The sequence below is a fragment of the Gymnoscopelus microlampas genome (genome assembly GCF_963454915.1).
Source record: "Gymnoscopelus microlampas genome assembly, chromosome: 15".
Taxonomy (NCBI): Eukaryota; Metazoa; Chordata; class Actinopteri; order Myctophiformes; family Myctophidae; genus Gymnoscopelus; species Gymnoscopelus microlampas.
Window position 1 is genome coordinate 25597908 of NC_139952.1, and position 19059 is coordinate 25616966.

Here is a 19059-nt window from a genome sequence, read left to right on the forward strand (position 1 = left end):
GCACATTGAGCACATGCATTTGTACCTCAAATCTATGCTTCTGGGGGGGTCCTTGGAACTAAACATTTTGAGATGGGGGGGGGGGGGGGAGTCCACAGCCAAATACATAGAATGTTGGGGGTCCTTGACATGAAAAGGTTTGAGAACCACTGATATTATAGCAACATAAGTGTTGCAACATCGAAGACATTTGTGGAATCGGCCTCAGGTCTTAATGGGTTACGTCATCTGTGTTTGTCTTTCACCAGCAGCATCCAGGGTTGGAGGACATCAGCCCCAGTGAGGAGGCGACAGACACAGAGGACAATGAGGAGGAAGATCTGGGCGTCCAGGATGATCAGCGGAGCATCATCCTGCATCTGCTCTCCCAGCTCAAACTGGGCATGGACCTCACACGGGTGAGGCAGCTATTAGGGTGGGGTGTTTGCCGCACAGCAAGAAGGTCCTGGGTTTGAATCCCGCACTGGGTTCTGACTGTGGCCTTACTGTGTGGAGGTTGCATGTTCTCCCTGTGTTCACATGGGTTTCCTCCTACTAAAATACAGTACATGCTCCTTCCACTGTCCTAGCTGTGTATTTAACCCGGTTCTTCTGTGTGCTAAGTTGCAAGTCTGCAAATATCGATTATTAGTTATTATTCTATCGCAGACTTTTTGATGAACCGAATAATTGAGAAGCACTTTTTTAATACCTAACTTTTTTTATACGTCAACAAATCAAGGTGAAAAATTCTAATAGATCTTTTTTAATCGACTAAATTGATTAATGTGACCTTAAGACCTTTTTTATACTTGTCGAACAATTGTGTCATGCAATGGTGTGGTGCAAAAATAGCAAAACTATCCGATCGATACAAGCTCACAACACGTTGGATTGCGTTACGTTGTGAGCTTGAAGATCTACAATTTTCTGTATTTTTGCTGCTGTATTTAAAAAAGAAAAAAATAAGGGTACTAAAAAAATAGTACTAATTTCCGCTACAAATGCTTTGTGTCATAATCTAAAAGGTGGTGCTGCCTACCTTCATCCTGGAGAAGCGCTCACTGCTGGAGATGTATGCTAACTTCATGGCCCATCCCGACATGTTTCTGTCCATCACCACCGGTGCCACGGCCGAGGAACGCATTGTCCGCTTCGTGGAGTATTACCTGACTGCATTCCACGAAGGGCGTAAGGGAGCTGTGGCCAAGAAACCCTACAACCCCGCGCTCGGAGAGACATTCCACTGTTCCTGGGAAGTGTCTCGAGACAAAGTGAAGCCCTCGCCCAGATCCAACCAGGGGTCTGCCAAGGACCCGGACATGGGCCCCAACAACTCCCCGCAGGGCGAGAGAGACGATTCCTCGGGGGGGTGCTACCGGGTGTGCTTTGTGGGGGAGCAGGTGTCTCACCACCCACCTGTCTCTGGGTTCTACTGCGAGTGCAAAGAGAGGAGGATGTGTGTCAACGCCCATGTTTGGACCAAGAGCAAGTTCATGGGAATGTCTATAGGAGTGTCCATGGTGGGAGAAGGTAAGACAAGATGCAGCACTAGGCCACTATGGCAAACTAATCATGGCAATGCACTGTATAACAGCATCCATTAAGGTGTCCAAAGACAACCAAGCCCTTGTAATTGGGTAGAGGGTTATCTGAGTTAAAACTGCAGTCCATATCCTTTTGGTAGTAAATAAAATGAATGGGTCTTAACACAGCAGTAGAAATGTATTTGGATTTTTCTGTGATATAGACATCACAATGTCTATATATTAGACATTGTGATATTGTTTGAATTTGTTTGTTACACTGTCTAGGGTGTATAGATTTTGGGGGGGGGGGGATGAGTAGCTTTTATGCTTTTATGTCTTTCACCCCTCAAACATTCGTTCGATGTGTCTGTAGTTGAACGAGTGTCTGTGTCCCAAGTCCTGGGCGGGCGGGTGTGCGTGCGTGTGTGTGCACGCACATGTGAGCTGTAGCTTGATGCAACAAAGATATGGCTCTCCTTGTTTACGATCCTAGTTAATTTGAATGGACTGGGTTACTCTCGTGATTAAGACATAAAGCAAGTCCCCTTACGTTGCTTTTTACGCCTATTTACCATAGTATGCATGTGTGAAGCACTTTGTAACACACTATATAAATAAAGTTGTATTATTATTATATATTATATCATATAATTATTTTTATAATGATAATATTATTATTATAGTGGCTGGCACACGTATTCCACCAGTAATGGTGACCCCCACCACACACCCTTGTTACATTTTTATTTTGCGATCAATGAACACGATCTTCGGGCAAGTAAAACATGACCTGTACTTGCCCGAGGGCAAGTGCTTTTTAGACCTTGGTGTCAACCTCATCCAACTTAATCTAAATGTAGCCTTCGTTTTGAGCCCTGAAGCCAGTCACTATCAGCATTTTGTACAGTACATGCTGCAAGCTGTCAGCTGCATTTTGTAAAAGGAGCTCAAAGAATCCACTGAACAAACGGTTTCTGTTAATAGGATTTTTACTCCTCTGGCTAAAGTTTGAGTTGCAGTCTGAGTAGAGCTGACTGGCACAGCGTGCTACTGCTAGAATGAGACTTCTCTGGTGGCAATCAATAAGGCAGCCTTCACAATCATCAGCATGTGGGGTGGTTAGAGAGGCCATCTGGGGATCGGAAGGTCACTGGTTCAACCCTCGGCTAACCCAAGTGTCCCTGAGCAAGACACTTAACCCCCCAACTTCTCCCTGGATGCTGTATTAATGGTGTCCTCTGCTCCCATAGTTAGGATGGGTTTGATCTCTCAAGACAGATTCTGCTGTCAGCACCACTGCCTTAAACGTGTAGTGTTGGAAGTGGCGAACTAAGAAAGGGGAGGAGCCAAACCGAGTTCCTGTTACGCGACCGGCCCTTTCTCACCGGATCGTAGTGATGTAACTTGGTGACGGCCCCTTCTGTGGCGCGCGTGGAACTGCTTCGGCCCTAGTCACGCGTCACATTCCAGGAGGATAGCACTGATAGGCTTTCCACTGTCCTTAAAAAATGCTGAGTCAGTCGATGCTTTTAAAAAGCTGCTAAAAACTAATTTGTTTCGCAAACATTTTTGTTTGTAATATTGTTTATTTCTATGTATTGTTGATTTCTATGTGCTTTTGCTGCTTTGTTCGTAACTTATTTTTATTGTTGCTCTATTTCAGTGGAAAACAGTGCTGAAAGGTTCCAGTCTTCAGTCTTACAGTATCTCTGAATGTCGGTTGGTGTCTCATGGAGCAGCATTCATGACCAATTTTGTTACTAATAATAGGTGCTAAAAAACACTATTGATTGAGAGTCACGGGCAGTAATGGAAAGTGGGTACAGTCCATAGTGCAGGCTGACAGGTCAATGTCGATGTGAACTGTCAGGCTGATTGTTTTTTGTTTTGCCGTTTGTCGGGGGTCTGCTGAGACAAGCTTGTTGTAAAAATGGAAATAGCAATGTGCATTATAGCAGACATGTGATGTCCACCCTCATGACTCTTACCTAGATTCAACTTACCCACTTAGGAATGATTAGTAATCCCAGAACACAGAGGCTCATTCAATGAGATATGCCTGCTTCACATGAAAGCTGAGGTCCGTACGGGACTACTTACCATTATATGAAAAATGAATGACTGCAGCTCTTAGTATCCATCTATCAGTCCCCTGTGGGTGTTTTGCAGTGAAACATTGTTGTGCACATGGTTCGATGTACAATATGAATGAACATGCAGTTATGATGTAAACTATTCAAGAACAAGGATAATAATGAACACTCTCCTGTGCTCATGTGCAGTGGTGGACAGTAACACAGTACATTTACTGAGTACTGTAAATAGGTTAACCCATTTTGGGCGGGAACCCCTGTTTGTAACTATACCTTTCAGGATGGAAACCGCTTTTGGGGTTCTTGTTGCTATGTACAGTATATAGCAACATGCATTTGTTGTAATTTTTTGAATAAATGTAGTTGGAAGTTTTTCAGAAAACAGGATTTAGAAGCGTTTTTTTTCGGCCTCAGGTCTAAATGGGAAACATTTTTTTATCTGTACTTGAGTATTTGTATTTTTTAATACTTAGACAATTTGTCTTTGAAATCAAAAGTATACATTTGTCTTAGACACATATTGTACTTTTGACTCCACTACAAAACATTTCTAGGAAGGGAAAAGGAGGGAATTAGCCGTATTTCAAAATAAAGGACAGTGAAAATAGCCTACAAGCTCACAACGTGTCGCATCACGATGCGTTGTGAGCTTGTAGAACTGCTATTTTCCCTATTATTGATATCTTTTTTAAACATCTGGAAATCTTTGAATGTTTTGTAAATTGTCAAAATTTCAATACAGCAAAGCATTGATATTAAAAAGAAAATGTACTTAGTTTGTAATTTATACTTTTGAATGCTTGAGGTATTTTTAAAAGCAAGTACTCCAGTACTTTAACTCAAGTACAAATCTGACAGAGCAACTTTCACTTGTACTGTTAGTAGTTGAGTAATATTTGACCAGGAGTATACTTTGACTCAAGTACTGGTTATATGTCTGCCAACTCTGAAAGAATAGCAAGTAATGAAGCATTATGAATTCACCCTAATGGCCTGCCTCAGAGCAATGCTGGGACTCTGAAGATGTTGCTATATGAAAGGAGACACCAGTGGCCTCCTATACTTTCTATACATTCTATTTATGCGTTATGCACATTTACTGAACATCACAAGAAAGCACTCTGCTTCCAAATGGGTGATGCTTACCTTCATATTTCATGGCTGTAAATATACATAGGGTGACAACCACATTATGCTGAGTCTCAGGTTATTCGCAGCATTCTGTCAAAAAAAGTGCAACATTTTCTGATCAAATTCAAAACTTTTTCTTTGCTTACAATCCATAACTTTTGGGTTATTTTAACCAATCTATACTGGTTGACGAGAGCACTGGCAGTGATATCTAATATCTGTCCTGCCCAAACAGGCTTTCCGTCTTAGCCTAGAAGTCGAAATTTTGGCATTTGTGTGGGACACCAGGGTTCATGTCCCAGGTACTGTAGGACAGGTGGATTGCAGTTTAACAATTTAAAGCCTATTTACTTTGTTGACCAGGGTCCGCCAGGGGTCTATACTAGGCCCCCTCCCCACCAAATCTCTCCTGTGACAATAGCCGATCTCACGACGCGTTGTGAGCTTGTTGTGACAGTCTTGTTGCAGCTATAGATCAGCTATTTTCAAATAGCCAAAGTTTGAATAGGGCTTAAATGGTTAATGTATGTTTTGTAATATTTTTTTTTATAATAATCTACAAAGTAGTAACTAAAGTTTTCAAATAATTGTATTTTTTGCCTCTGAGATAAAAGTATTGAAAATTGCAAATACTCCAGTAAAGTAAAAAAAAAAACTCAAAATTGTACTTAAGTATAGTACTTGAGTACATTTACTTAGTTACTTTACACCACTGCAGACCAAATCAACTGATCTAAGTAGTGTGTGCGACTGCAACAGTCGGTACATTCATAGACATTCAGACAAACAGCAGCAGTGTGTGCTGTAGACTCAGATATACACACACCGTGGTAGAAGTAGGTCAGTGGTGCTTGGCCTGCATGACGTCTCTCACCTGATCTGTCGTCAGGGGTGAGAAATAAAATCCATGGTTTGTATCATGGTTAGTCATGGTCCGCTTCATGGTCAGCATCATATCAGTATCATGTCAGTAGCATGGTCAGTATCATGGTCAGTATCATGGTCAGTATCATGGTCAGTATCATGGTCAGTATCATGTCAATATCATGTCAGTATCATGGTCAGTATCATGGTCAGTATCATGGTCAGTATCATGTCAATATCATGTCAGTATCATGGTCAGTATCATGGTCAGTATCATCGTCAGTATCGTGGTCAGTATCATGAAAAGTCTTGACTAATCTTGAAAGACTGTGAAAACTCTTCTCTGATGGGGTCTGCGGCCAAATACATGACAATTTGGTTGTCCTTGACATGAAAATGTTTGAGAACCACTGCTGTACAACACAGGTCTCAAACCAAACTGGGGATGTATGCCATAATGTGATCAACGCACTAAAACTAAACTGTCACCAGTGCGCTGCTTACATTTTTTGACATCTACAGTATGTCTTTGTGCCTCTGTCTCCTCCTAGGAGTCCTGTGTCTTCTGGAACATGATGAGGAGTACGTCTTCACGTTACCCTGTGCCTACGCGCGATCCATCCTCACCGTGCCCTGGGTGGAGCTGGGGGGGAAAGTCTCCATTAACTGTGTGAAGAGTGGGTACTCTGCCGCAGTCACCTTCCACACCAAGCCTTTCTACGGAGGGAAGGTCCACAGGTCGGTCTGTCTCTCCAAACATTTCTTTAGTAATAACGAAAATAGCCCATATACAGTACAAGCTCACAACATGTCACATCGTGATCAGTGTTGCCAGATCTGCTTATTATAATTGATTGTATTTGAAAATAGCCGATCTACAAGCTCACAACGTGTTGTGAGCTTGTAGGTCTGCTATTTTCAAATAGCTGATGTATATGTTTAAAGTGCTCATGTGGCCCATAATCGCTTCTTTTGGGCTTGTTTCCCTAGATCTGGTTGTTTGTTTCTCTCACAGAATCTGGCAACACTGATCTGATGTGTTCTGACCATGTAAATATGCTCTTCACTGTTTTTTAACATTTGTGAAATGTATATAAAAGTTACATAAACAGAATATTTTGGATTTATTTTTTAAATGACATGCTCAAAATAGGGACATCATGGTGAAAGTGGCTAATCTCAGGGGCGGTGCGCTCACGCTCCACAGACAGGAAAACTGAGATGAAGACAGTATACCAGACAGCAGTAGTATGAGTGGTTCCAGAGACAAGGACAGGGACACATTTTAAATTTGACAGCAGCAGCGGACTGGATACAGAACATCAGGACATCATCAGTATCGTGCTAGTATCATGTTCTTATCGTGTTAATATCATAGTCGCATCATAGTTACATGGTACTAACAGACAGGTCCACCGGGAATATTCCTGAACTTCCCAATGGCCAGTCCGTGGCAGCCTTAGCTTAATGGGTAGGGAGGCTGCCTGGTTAGCATAAAGTCACTGGTTCGCCTCCTGGCCTTTGTCTACGTGTTCAAGTGTCCCTGAGCAAGACACTTAACCCTTAACAGCTTCCCCCGAGTGCTCATCATGACCATCTGAGCAGCCAACAGCTGGGTGAAGCTGAAAGTGAAATTTCCACACCTGCTTGACAGTCTTAACCTCTTTTTCTCTTTTTAGAGTGACAGCAGAGGTGAAGCACACCCCGACCAGCACCATAGTGTGCAAGGCCCAGGGGGAGTGGAATGGTACCTTGGAGTTCACCTACAGTAGCGGAGAGACCAAAGTGATCGACACTACCAAACTGCCAGTCATCAGGAAGAAACTGAGGCCTGTCGAGAAGCAGGGGCGGACAGAGTCCAGGTAAAATATATGGTCACCTGTCATATGTACCTCATACTAAAGACCAGTAATTCTCAACCTTTTTCATTTCTAGGACCTGCTGTTTGATATGTATTAGGCCACAGACCCTGTAGAATCCTCATTGTACATTGAACTCTGAGAGTGTACAAATGGAACCACAGTTTTGTTCGGTTAGTACACTGTTAGAGTTACGGATCCGTAAGGGTCCATTTGGTTCCCTCAACAATCAAGGACTCATGGGGGTCCCTTGACGTCACAATGAGAACCAGTGCTATACATGGTTTCCTTCTATAAACAGTAACCCCTCTCTCCTCAGCATGCCGACCTCCTTTTAAATGATATTACATAGATAATTTTATATACTTACACTTTTAACTATTAACTACTATACTCCTCACTATACAATGTTGTTGGCTCTTAAAAGTGTTGTTTTCGGCAAGCAACACTGTCGTACAACAGAATATAAATTAGGCTTTAGTAGCCTTTCCAGACATACTTCCACCTGTACAAACCCCATTCAACACTTTCAAATCTAGCCAATCTTCCATCATCATCCCAATAAAAAAACATGTGCATCTACACAATTAGATTGAGAGTTAATGAAAAAAAAAAAAACACACACCCCTTTAAAACATATTGCTTCCAGCGGCCCCCAAACTTCACTGTATGCCCCCTGGGGTGCACCCCCATTGAGAAACACTCCTCTCTCTGCATAGAGGAAGTCACGAAAACGAGCTGCACAAACACACACACACACACACACACACACACACACACACACACACACACACACACACACACACACACACACACACACACACACACACACACACACACACACACACACACACACACACACACATTTAGAGCCCTGCCTCACTCACAGTGCTGCCCTCAGCTCTCCTCACTCAACTTGGCTCACACTTGAAAATAGCTGTCGCAGTGTTATACTTTGCGGGTGTTACTGTACCTTCCTGAAGTTGACAAGTGCAAAGAGCCTCTGCAAACGGTTTTGAGAGACAAATATGAGGAGCTCTGGACAAAAGTCAAGGATTGCATTTCCTCTTTCCAGCTCGCCTCTCTTCGCATAATTTGGTTTAACCTTTGTTCAGAGAACAAAGAGCAGAAAACAGCAGTGCTGTTTGGATATACGTAACATTTGAAGTGAATTAACAAAGAATGGCTACTAGCATAACAAATGGTGCACATTTGCTGCACTACTTTGAACCAGGCGTGTCCTACTGTATCACTCTACATGTTTATTAGCATGTCTGTAAACTCTCACTCAATGAAATAAAAATGGGGAGCTTGGATAACTATAGACCAAGTGCATAGTCCTCGAAAGATTAGATGATTAGGTTTTTATTTTAGTACCACAGACAATCATTTTGGTTTCAAGGACAAGCATGGTACTATGGACCATGTATTTATGCCTTGAAATAAGTGGTTGAAAATATGGAAGCCAGAATTCCTCTGTTTAGTCAGTTTTATTGATGCCTCTATCATCTGTTGTTTTTAAAACTTCGAGAACGTGCCTGACAGCATTATAGTATTATAATATTCTATGGTGCTTCCTATGGTGCTTCCCTGCCTTCTATGGTGCTTCCTATCATGGTGCATCCCTGTCGGACTTTGGTGGTTTATACTTGGACTATGGTGGTTTATGGTAGTTTTTACTGGGACTATTACTGGTAGTATGGTAGTTTATACTGGGACTATACTTGGAGTATGGTGGTTTATACAGCGACTATGGCAGTTCATACTGGGACTGGTTGGGAGGTTATATTTGGACTATGGTGGTTTATACTGGGACGTATTTCTTTTCACACTGGGACAGTGGAATATACATGGATATAAATCTGGTTTGTGAAGGTAACTGTTCAAATGTTTTTCTTTTGCACTTTAGGGGTCCTTCATGTTAGAATTGTTTAGAAATGACTGCAGAGTGATTCACTGCTTCAGCTGTTCCTATCATTCTTTCTCTTTTTCATCTATGTGACTGATTTAATTACATGTAATATCAGTCATGCATTAGTGTTGGTACTATTCATTGATGGCAATGTGACTGATCCTAGGATATGGTCTTTGTACTCACTGTTGGTTGATGACACTGATCTAGGATTGTTGTACTTCTTACTATTGGTCGATGCTAATGTCACTGATATGATTATTATTCGACTGTTGTAAAAGAGTGGCAGGATGTAATTAGGTTTCTTCTGTTGTGGCTGTCAGTAAGTTAATATTTTCTTAAACACGTGATTGATTATATTTGGATTATGTTGTAAATTGATTTGTATTTCTGTTGTAAATGGGTAGACTTGGCCTGTAACTTGGAAGAGTTGATGCAAAAACTAAAAGTAGTTACTACATTGACACAATAGCATGTGTTCAAGCACACGCTGCATCCTGTAAGCCTGCAGAGCTGTCAGGACAGGAGCTCCTTGCCACTGCTGTGGAGTCTGGCTCTCATGGTGAGTACAGATGCACACACCTACACACCCCATACACATAATAAGACAATGTGTAATGATGAGTTTTTTTTTTACTGTGCTTGTTTCACTATTTATTAGCCATTGATGGATAATATCAGGTGGGAATAAGCTCATATCTGTGTGATCATGCTGTAGCTGCACGGATTAACTGCTTTGGGAAATCCATGTGACTCCTCTTCCACCATGTAATTCACTCACCTCTCCATCGCAGCTTGTTCCTGTTCCCTGTCGTCAGCCTCCAGCACAGAGGTATGCCCAAGGAGACGCCCAGTTAAGGATAACTTTTGTCATCATCGATGGGGTATCCAAGCAAATAGAAATGGAAAGTTAGCATGCTATAATAGAAGCCATTGTTCTAGCATTACTAATAAAAAAAAGAGGAAATCTTGTCCAAAAAAAAGAAAGAACCTGCCTAATGATGTCACTGTTGGGCGGGTTTGAGACACAGACAAAAATGGTGCCATATTATAATGAGCATTAGTGAGGACCAATTATATGAACATAGTTTAGAGAATCAGTTGAGTGCAAATAATATGGGCTTTCATGACAATCAGCATGACACTGCAGGGATTTGAACCAGGAGTTCCATACCAGTGTTTCTTTTTTGCTTTTTTAGTTATTCAGGTTGAAGAAAGTGCACATTAACATTCACACTCAATTTCAACAGTAAAGTCACACCAGACAATGCATGAGCTGTCAGAATGTTACACACTGAAAAATAAAAATGATCCTTGACTGGGACTGGGCGTCTCCTTGTCTCCTTGACTGGGCATACCTGGAGGCTGACGACAGGGGAACAGGCTCTCCTTGGAGCAACAAGCTGCGATGGAGAGATAAGTGAATGACATGGTGGAAGGAGTCACATGGATTTCCCAAAGCAGTTAATCCGTGCAGGCACAGCCACTGGCGTATGGTGAATTCTAACTTTGACCGAGGGGGGTGGGGGGGGGGGGGGGGGGGGGGTTCGCACAACAACGGCTGATAAGTCTATTGAGAATTACCGAGCCATTCCGGGTGGAAAACGGAACGCTCGTCCCAAAACACACTGCCCCATTTTTTTTCGCGGACCGAGGCCGCCGGTTTAGACCCGGGGCAGGGTGTTTTGGGACGACGGTTCGTTGATCACACAGATATATGACCTTATTCCCAATTGATATTATATTATCCATCGATGGCTCATAAATAGTGAAACAAGCACAGTTAAAAAAAACTCATGTCTTATTATGTGTATGGGGTGTGTAGGTGTGTGCATGTGTACACACCATCAGTGGTGGAAAAAAGTACTCTTTTTTTTTTACTTAAGTAAAAGTGTCAATACTGAAATATAGAAATAGTCTGTTGCAAGTAAAAGTCGGAATTCAAAATGTAGTGTGTGACAGAAACGCCTCATGTACATGTAGGTGGGGCTTCAACCCATCAAGTAAGTCTGGGTATTGTATTTTAGAATGTTTTGTTTTTGAGTGTACAGTTGTTTTAAATGTGCTTTATAAATGATTTGGATTGGGTACATTTTTAAATTGTGTTAAATGAACACTGAGGATTTTTGCTGGGTGGTACGTATGTTAAAACACAAGCCAGGGTACAAACTTATAATGTAACCCCATTCACTTACTGTATCAATGTCAGATAGTGTCCAAGGTCTGTTCTGTCCAAAAATAGCGGTCCGACAAGCTCACAACGTGTCGCAACATCTGTGAGGCATTGTGAGCTTTGTCGATCGCCTGTTTTTGTTTTTCGGTGCGTGACTGAATGTCGCATTTGACTGAATGTCGTTGTGTACATCAGTGGTTCTCAACCAGTGGTCCGTGGGCCACCAGTGGTCCTTGGAGGGGTACCAGGGGGTCCCCTGCTAAATTAGTTAACATAGCATCACAATCATTTTAACCACTTAGCTTTGGCTATTCAAAAATAGCAGATATACAAGCTCATAGCGCGGCACCGAGTGCCGCGCTATGAGCTTGTAGATCTGCTATTTTCGAAAAATCTTAAAAATGTGTGCATATCTTTCGATATTTATATATATTTTAAGCTAACATTTTTAACTCAAATCTTTGCTTCTGGGGGTCCCTGGCACAAAACATTTTCAGGTGGGGATCCGTGGCCAAATGTATATCAATTTAGGGGTCCTTGGCATGAAAAAGGTTGAAAACCACTGGTGTACATGACATCCACATGCCTCATGTGTGTGTGTCATACTGTAGGCGGCTGTGGCAACACGTCACCAAGTCACTGAAGGAGGGGAACATCGACGAGGCCACTGAGCACAAACATCGTCTGGAGGAACGCCAAAGAGCAGAGGAGAGGCAGAGAGCGAAGGACAACACACCCTGGACGCCCAAACACTTCACTAAAGAGGTACATCACAGACACTGTGTAACAGTAACTTAATCCATTAGTTACTGTATGTCAGACTACAGTATGCAACACCTCATTTGTCATAGTCTGAGCTCTTACAGCTGTTCACTTTCTATAACAAACTAAAATAAAGAATGCATAAATAAGTATTGCTTTTCGCTTGTTATAGTACACTGTCATTAACATCTTACAATATCACAAAGTATTGCCTATGCCATCTCTCCTCTCATTTGCCACACGTGCCACCGGTTATCAAAGAGGGGACGTCCGCCCGTATGAGCACGGGATGAGCATGGGATTTTAAACAGCTATAACTCCAGTTTGCAGCATGCCACCAAGTCCAAATTTGGTATGTGGACTTAGACCACCAATACGGGCCGAGCATGAATTGCTCAAGCCCCGCCCCCTCTGTCTTCCCATTGGCTGGCCTTTAAACAGCCATAACTCAAGTTCGCAGCATGCTACGGAGTACAAATTTTGGACATGGACTAAAACCACCAATAGGGACAAACTGTAATTACTTAAGCCCCGCCCCCTCTGTCTGCCCATTGGCTGGGCTTTAAACAGCCATTATTCCAGTTTGCAGCATGCTACCAAGTACAAATTTGGTAAGTGGACTCAGACCACCAATAGGGACGAACTGAAATGAGTTAAGCCCCGCCCCAAAGGCACCGCTTCCTTCACACAGGGTGTGATTTTTTTTAATATAGCAGTTTGTTTGATTATAGAGTAATTGCAAGATTTGCTATTTATTTATGTATTCTATTCGGGCTTTCAGGTGTTAAACTCACCTTAAAATTCTCATAAATTTCCCAAGGGAGGTATTTCATCTAGATCTTTTTAATCAATCAATCAGTGCCTTAAGACTGACACTGTTGTTCGACGAAAATAGACAATCTATAAGCTCACAACATATTGCATTGTGAGCTTGTAGATTAATATTTTTGCTGCAAGATGTCATTGCACGATGTGTATAAATTAATCATAGGCCGAGGCTATTTTGGCCTATAACGACATGCCCAAAATAGCGACACCAGGGTTAATGAGGTTAAAATGCAACAATTACATTAACAGAACTGTCACTGTGTTGGATTACGTCTTTCAAGCAAGCATGTTTTCATAGCATAATCAAACAAATGGAATCAAATGCAAAATCAAACGGTACGCTTTGGGCGATGGTCGGCAGTAATGTCAAGTATACAGTGAATCAATAGACTGAACCAGTTTGGCCCTTCAATGATCACATTCTGTGATCAGCGTACGAGTGTACAATGTAAAAGAACAAATAAATAGGTATGTGTTCTCTTCTGTTTGTTAAAGGGAGAGGTCTGGATCTATAACGACCCACTGTGGAAGTCTCCCTGACCCAAGGACACCACACTGGTCTGATGGGAAAGTACCACAGAACCCAGGACTGGGGAGAGGGGGCCCTAATCCACAGACCTCAGATCAGCGCTATAGACTCTGATGCCAGAGATACACCGCGAGGAACAATGTGCCAAAGAGCGCCTCCACTGTAAAAAAAACAACAAAGATTTAGGGGGGTTATTGGGACAAATATACATTTTCTATAATAGTATTACTATACAAGTAGAGTATTTCTATTTTTCACCTTGCCAAGGCCTTTTTTGCACATGCACAGTTATGACACCGGTGTTTCCCCATTTCTTACAACTTATTTTCAATTAACGGCAAACAACTGTCGTTGCAAACAACACAGTCTCTTTTCAGTAGTGATCAGGTCACACAGCATCACTTACACTTTGTCGTACAAATCTTTCGATCAACAAAAATGACGTATTTTCAGTTGAGAATCATTATTGTCGAACGACCCTTTGTGTCAAGGATTGTACGCCTAAGTATAATTAAGCGGCTCATTTATGCTCAAAATGTATACGTGTCAGTACTGACACAAGGCTCTGCAGCCAGAGGGACAACACTCCCTCTGCTTTTACCTCTTTCTTAACAGGTACAATACATTTTTACAACCTCTTCGACCTCCTCGACCGTCGCCATGTTTGTTTTTGTCTGCCCTCTAGTTAATGTATTTAGGGCTGCAACAGTTAATTTCAACTAATCGATTTAGCCGGTTATAAAATAACAATTGCTACTAGATAATTCAATAAAATAATTGATTAATAGTAAATTTCTATTTTGGGGAAGTCTATATGCGAAAAATCTCAAAACTATTGAAAATAGCCAGTCTAATCTGTGAGTAGATCAGATATTTGTGTATTTGTGTACAATACTGTTGTGCGACGAAGTATAAAGCAGTTCATTTTAGTGGTTATTCGATTTATTGATATATTAAAAAATATATATATAAAAATGTGCTTCTCAGAATAATCGCTAAGAAAACGGATGGTTGCAGCCCTAGATGTATTGCTTAACATCCATGCAACGTAAAGGATGCATGAAAGTATGTGAACAGTGACGGTTAGGCTACATTGTAACAGACTATGTTTTTTGTACGTAAAGGGAGTATAAATGAGCTGCATCAATGAAACGGTGAGAAGTACATGATGCTGTTGTCTTGTATTGTTGTTACGCAGTATAACAAGTTAGCAGATGTGAAGTTGTTCAATATCATTGCGTTTCATTCCTAAAGTAAATAATCTTGATTCTTGAAAATGTAGATTATGGGACACCACTTAATTAGACAATCTATATATTTTTTTCTTCTTACGTAAGAGTAACAAGTTGAAATACTCCTGAAATATTGTTGGAGGCCATTTTTTTTATGTATGGGTGGTATTTTCCATTCATCCCTTCCCTTCATATGAAGAAAATCAAGTAATACTTAAAGTTCTGGTTGTATTATGAATGTACCTGGTTGCATCTAGTATATATTTTCCATCCTTAACCCATTAAGACCTGGAACGCATCACGAAAATCTTGAAAGATTTTTTTCAAAAAAACTGTTAGGATCTAGAAAACATTTTTAAGAATTGCCTCAGGTCTTAATGGGTTAACTCTACAGCAGAAGCTGTTGTGCTGTTATCACTTCACTGTGCCATTCTGTCGCGTCTGCCCATCACGTTTATCTAAGTGAATAAGGTAATTGGGCAGCCACTGCATTCACATCCGGACAGGACAGTGGTTCTCAAAAGGGTCTGAGGGACTCCAGATTAGTAATTAATCTAGCATTGCAATCACTTTAACCACTTTAACCATATTTATACTTTAAAATTGTTTGAAGGATTTTGAATGTTTTAACACAAATCTCTTCTGGGGGTCCCTGGCACAAACTCTTTTTAGAGTTCTTAGAGGCCACATGAAACTTTTGAGAACCACTGATGTAGGATTCCCATGATTCATTAATATGAATGCAATCAACCAAAATTAAGGTTTATTTTCTGTGGTAGGAAAACAAACTAATTGACTGAGATCGGTTGAATTATTGGAAACAATTATCTCCATTTAACCCCCTGATCTACAGTCTGCAAGAAATAATATGCAGTTCATGCTATGGACTGTAGAGGGCAGCAATACACCTTGAAGCATCTAGCCTGCTGGAGTTAAGCCCTTTTAGTTCCATAACAATGACCATAATCCATTGCAGAACTGCCCGGGAATCAAAATCAAACTCAACCCAACACAGTAACTGCAGACCAAAATTTTGGTCCCAGTCCAGCCCTGGGGTTCACTGTACGGTACAGAAAACGTACAAGGATTGGGGTTATGCTGCAACTAACCAGTTCCATTCTCAAATCAATCAATGGTAGTATTATGACCACCCATCTGCCCCCTTTATTGTTGAGGCTATCAGCCATTTTCCTCAGTGGCAGCAAGATTTGCTTTAACATTGCAAGTATTTTTGCTCCACATGGTAATAATTACACCACACATCAAGTTGTACAGTTGAACACTGTAACCAGGAGACAGACATCCACAAACCATAACACTGGCCTTGGCTAACACCAATAAGGACTTTTCAGATGATTTCAACTCTCAATGAAACAGGAGACCGATTGTTGATAAAAAATGTGCCGGTATATCCATCATAATAGACTCCAGCCATCTGCCCCCTTTATTTAATTTTGAAAACACAAACTTGTGCCCATTAAGATATCATGAATGTATGCTCACTATGTTGACAGTCCAATGTATGCCAGTGCTCCTCTTAATCCATTAGTTACTGTACGTCATCTATGCAACACCTCATTTGTCATAGGTTGGAGGAAGTAGGAATGAACAAAGTTTTTTTGTTTAGTTTTTTTTTGTTCTAATAAAATGTGCCATGGCAATTATTGAATGTCTGTCCTTTTTACATATTTATTCTTGGGATTAAAAAATATGATGAATTCAACTGAAAATATATATTTTTTTGTGTGCGATAAAACGTTTATCAACAGTGTGTAAAGGACCTTAAAGGAGGAGTTCACCCAAAAACATATTTTCTATCAATTGCACACCCTACGAAGCCTTGAATCCATGGATGCATTGTGAGCTTGTAGATCTGCTATTTTCATAAGATATTTATACATTTGAAAACTTGTGAAATGGGACATTCTACATAATGAGTACTTTCTACTTTGGTAATTTAAGTACATTTTGATACCATTGCTTTTGTACTTTTACTCAAGTACATTTTTAATTCCGGACTTTTTAATTCCGGACTTTTACTTGTAGCAGAGTATTTCTACATTGCAGTATTGATACTTAAGTAGCCTACAACATTTGAGTTCTTTTTCCACCACTGACGTTTGGCCTACCATTTGAATTTTTGAAATACTTAATACTTTTAGAGATATTTAACTTATTTGCTAAAACAATTTTCCCCTAAAATCTATAAAAGCAGTGATTGTCAATGGCAAAATGGACCTTAAAAAAACACTTTCACCTAGAAACTCTTGTCCATTTTGCCATTGACCTTCACTGCTTTTATAGATTTTAGGGGGAAAGTACAAACTTTTGCAGGCTATTAGTCCTACATACTTACACCTAGGAACCCCATTCAAACTTTAAAATGTTCATCTTACTGTGAACAATGTTTGCCTGAAAACAAATCTTTGTTTCATAGGTGTTTCATAGGTTTAGAAATGTACTCCTAAGTTGGCACCTCAAACAACGCTTTCACCTAGAAACTCCATTCACACTTTTTATAATTCATCTTACTGTGGACACAAATGCTTGAACTTTTTACTTTGAAATGTTTTGTAGTTTTTGAGACATTTAACTTTAAGCGTCTAATGCATTCTCAATGGCAATGGATAAAGAGCACCGAAGTGTGACGTCACTGCCAGTAGAGGGCCAGTAGAGGGCCCAAGACTCAAGACCCAAAAGAGTCTTGAGTCGAACGCATTAGATCCAAGTAGACATCAAATTTATCTCTTGGGCTTTAAGTCCCAAGACTCAAGGCCCAAAAGAGAAATTTGATGTCTACTTGGATCTAATGCGTTCGATCAGAGCTCGATGAATGTTAGGGACCAAAAAAAAAGTCACTACCAATCAACTTTAAATTGCCTGAAACGTACTCCTAACAGGTTTTTGGGGGAATATTTTTTTATTTTCGTTTCGGTAGTGTCACTACCGAAACGGAAAAAAATGTACTAAGTCCAGAGCTCGATGAATGTTAGGGACCAAAAAAAAAGTCACTACCAATCAACTTTAAATTGCCTGAAACGTAGTCCTAACAGGTTTTTGGGGGATTTCTTTTTTCTTTCTCGTTTCGGTAGTGTCACTACCGAAACGGAAAAAAAATTACTAAGTCCAGAGCTCGATGAATGTTAGGGACAAAAAAAAAAGTCACTACCAATCAACTTTAAATTGCCTGAAACGTACTCCTAACAGGTTTTTGGGGGAAACATTTTTTTTTCGTTTCGGTAGTGTCACTACCGAAACGGAAAAAAATGTACTAAGTCCAGAGCTCGATGAATGTTAGGGACCAAAAAAAAAGTCACTACAAATCAACTTTAAATTGCCTGAAACGTACTCCTAACAGGTTTTTGGGGGAACAATTTTTTTTTCGTTTCGGTAGTGTCACTACCGAAACGGAAAAAAAATTACTAAGTCCAGAGCTCAATGAATGTTAGGGACCAAAGAAAAAGTCACTACCAATCAACTTTAAATTGCCTGAAACGTACTCCTAACAGGTTTTTGGGGGAAATTCTTTTTTTTCGTTTCGGTAGTGTCACTACCGAAACGGGAAAAATTTTACTAAGTCCAGAGCTCGATGAATGTTAGGGACCAAAAGAAAAGTCACTACAAAGTACTACCAATCAACTTTAAATTGCCTGAAACGTACTCCTAACAGGTTTTTGGGGGAACAATTTTGGCCTCCACACTTGATGATTTTTTCGGATTTAACTTCGTTTCGGTAGTGACCAACTTTCGTTTCGGTAGTGACCCAATGGTGAAGAAATAAATTTACTAAGTCCAGAGCTCGATGAATGTTAGGGACCAAAAAAAGTCACTACAAAGTAGTTGGGTCATCTGTGGCACTTCCGTGACCGTGGAGAGCGAAGGTCGGTTTCTCAATGGATTTGTCATCTAGGAGGGTTATTAAACAAATTTAGCCGGGGTGTATTTTTAAAAGGGGCGGGGAAACGTTTTGAGAGACCAAAATCCAAAATGGCGACCGTGAAAATGAACTTTTTAATGGTTTGACCTACAAAGATGCACAATACATGGTTTCAGAGCTTATTTTGGTCAAGGAATACATATTTGGTGTTTATATAATGATTTGACCTATTGTTGACCTTCAAATGCAAGATGGCTGCCAATTATGAGCTCCAAAAGGTTTTTCTTTCAA

The 19059-nt window shown here is 40.7% G+C and overlaps 1 protein-coding gene across 2 annotated transcripts in view; it reads left to right on the top strand.

Moving 5' to 3' along the window:
• osbpl10a (oxysterol binding protein-like 10a) overlaps nucleotides 1-16549 on the top strand; it is an 87345-nt gene extending 70796 nt beyond the window's left edge. The window contains exons 8-13 of one of the 2 annotated variants that reach the window (XM_084079553.1): nucleotides 249-398; nucleotides 1008-1512; nucleotides 6148-6334; nucleotides 7276-7458; nucleotides 12152-12305; nucleotides 13626-16549. In XM_084079553.1, the coding sequence (XP_083935679.1) occupies nucleotides 249-398; nucleotides 1008-1512; nucleotides 6148-6334; nucleotides 7276-7458; nucleotides 12152-12305; nucleotides 13626-13670 (1224 nt within the window). In that variant the 3' untranslated portion in view covers nucleotides 13671-16549. The remainder of the gene's footprint in view (nucleotides 1-248; nucleotides 399-1007; nucleotides 1513-6147; nucleotides 6335-7275; nucleotides 7459-12151; nucleotides 12306-13625) is intronic. The other variant, XM_084079554.1, reaches the window with a different exon arrangement.
• Nucleotides 16550-19059: the final 2510 nt, after the last annotated feature.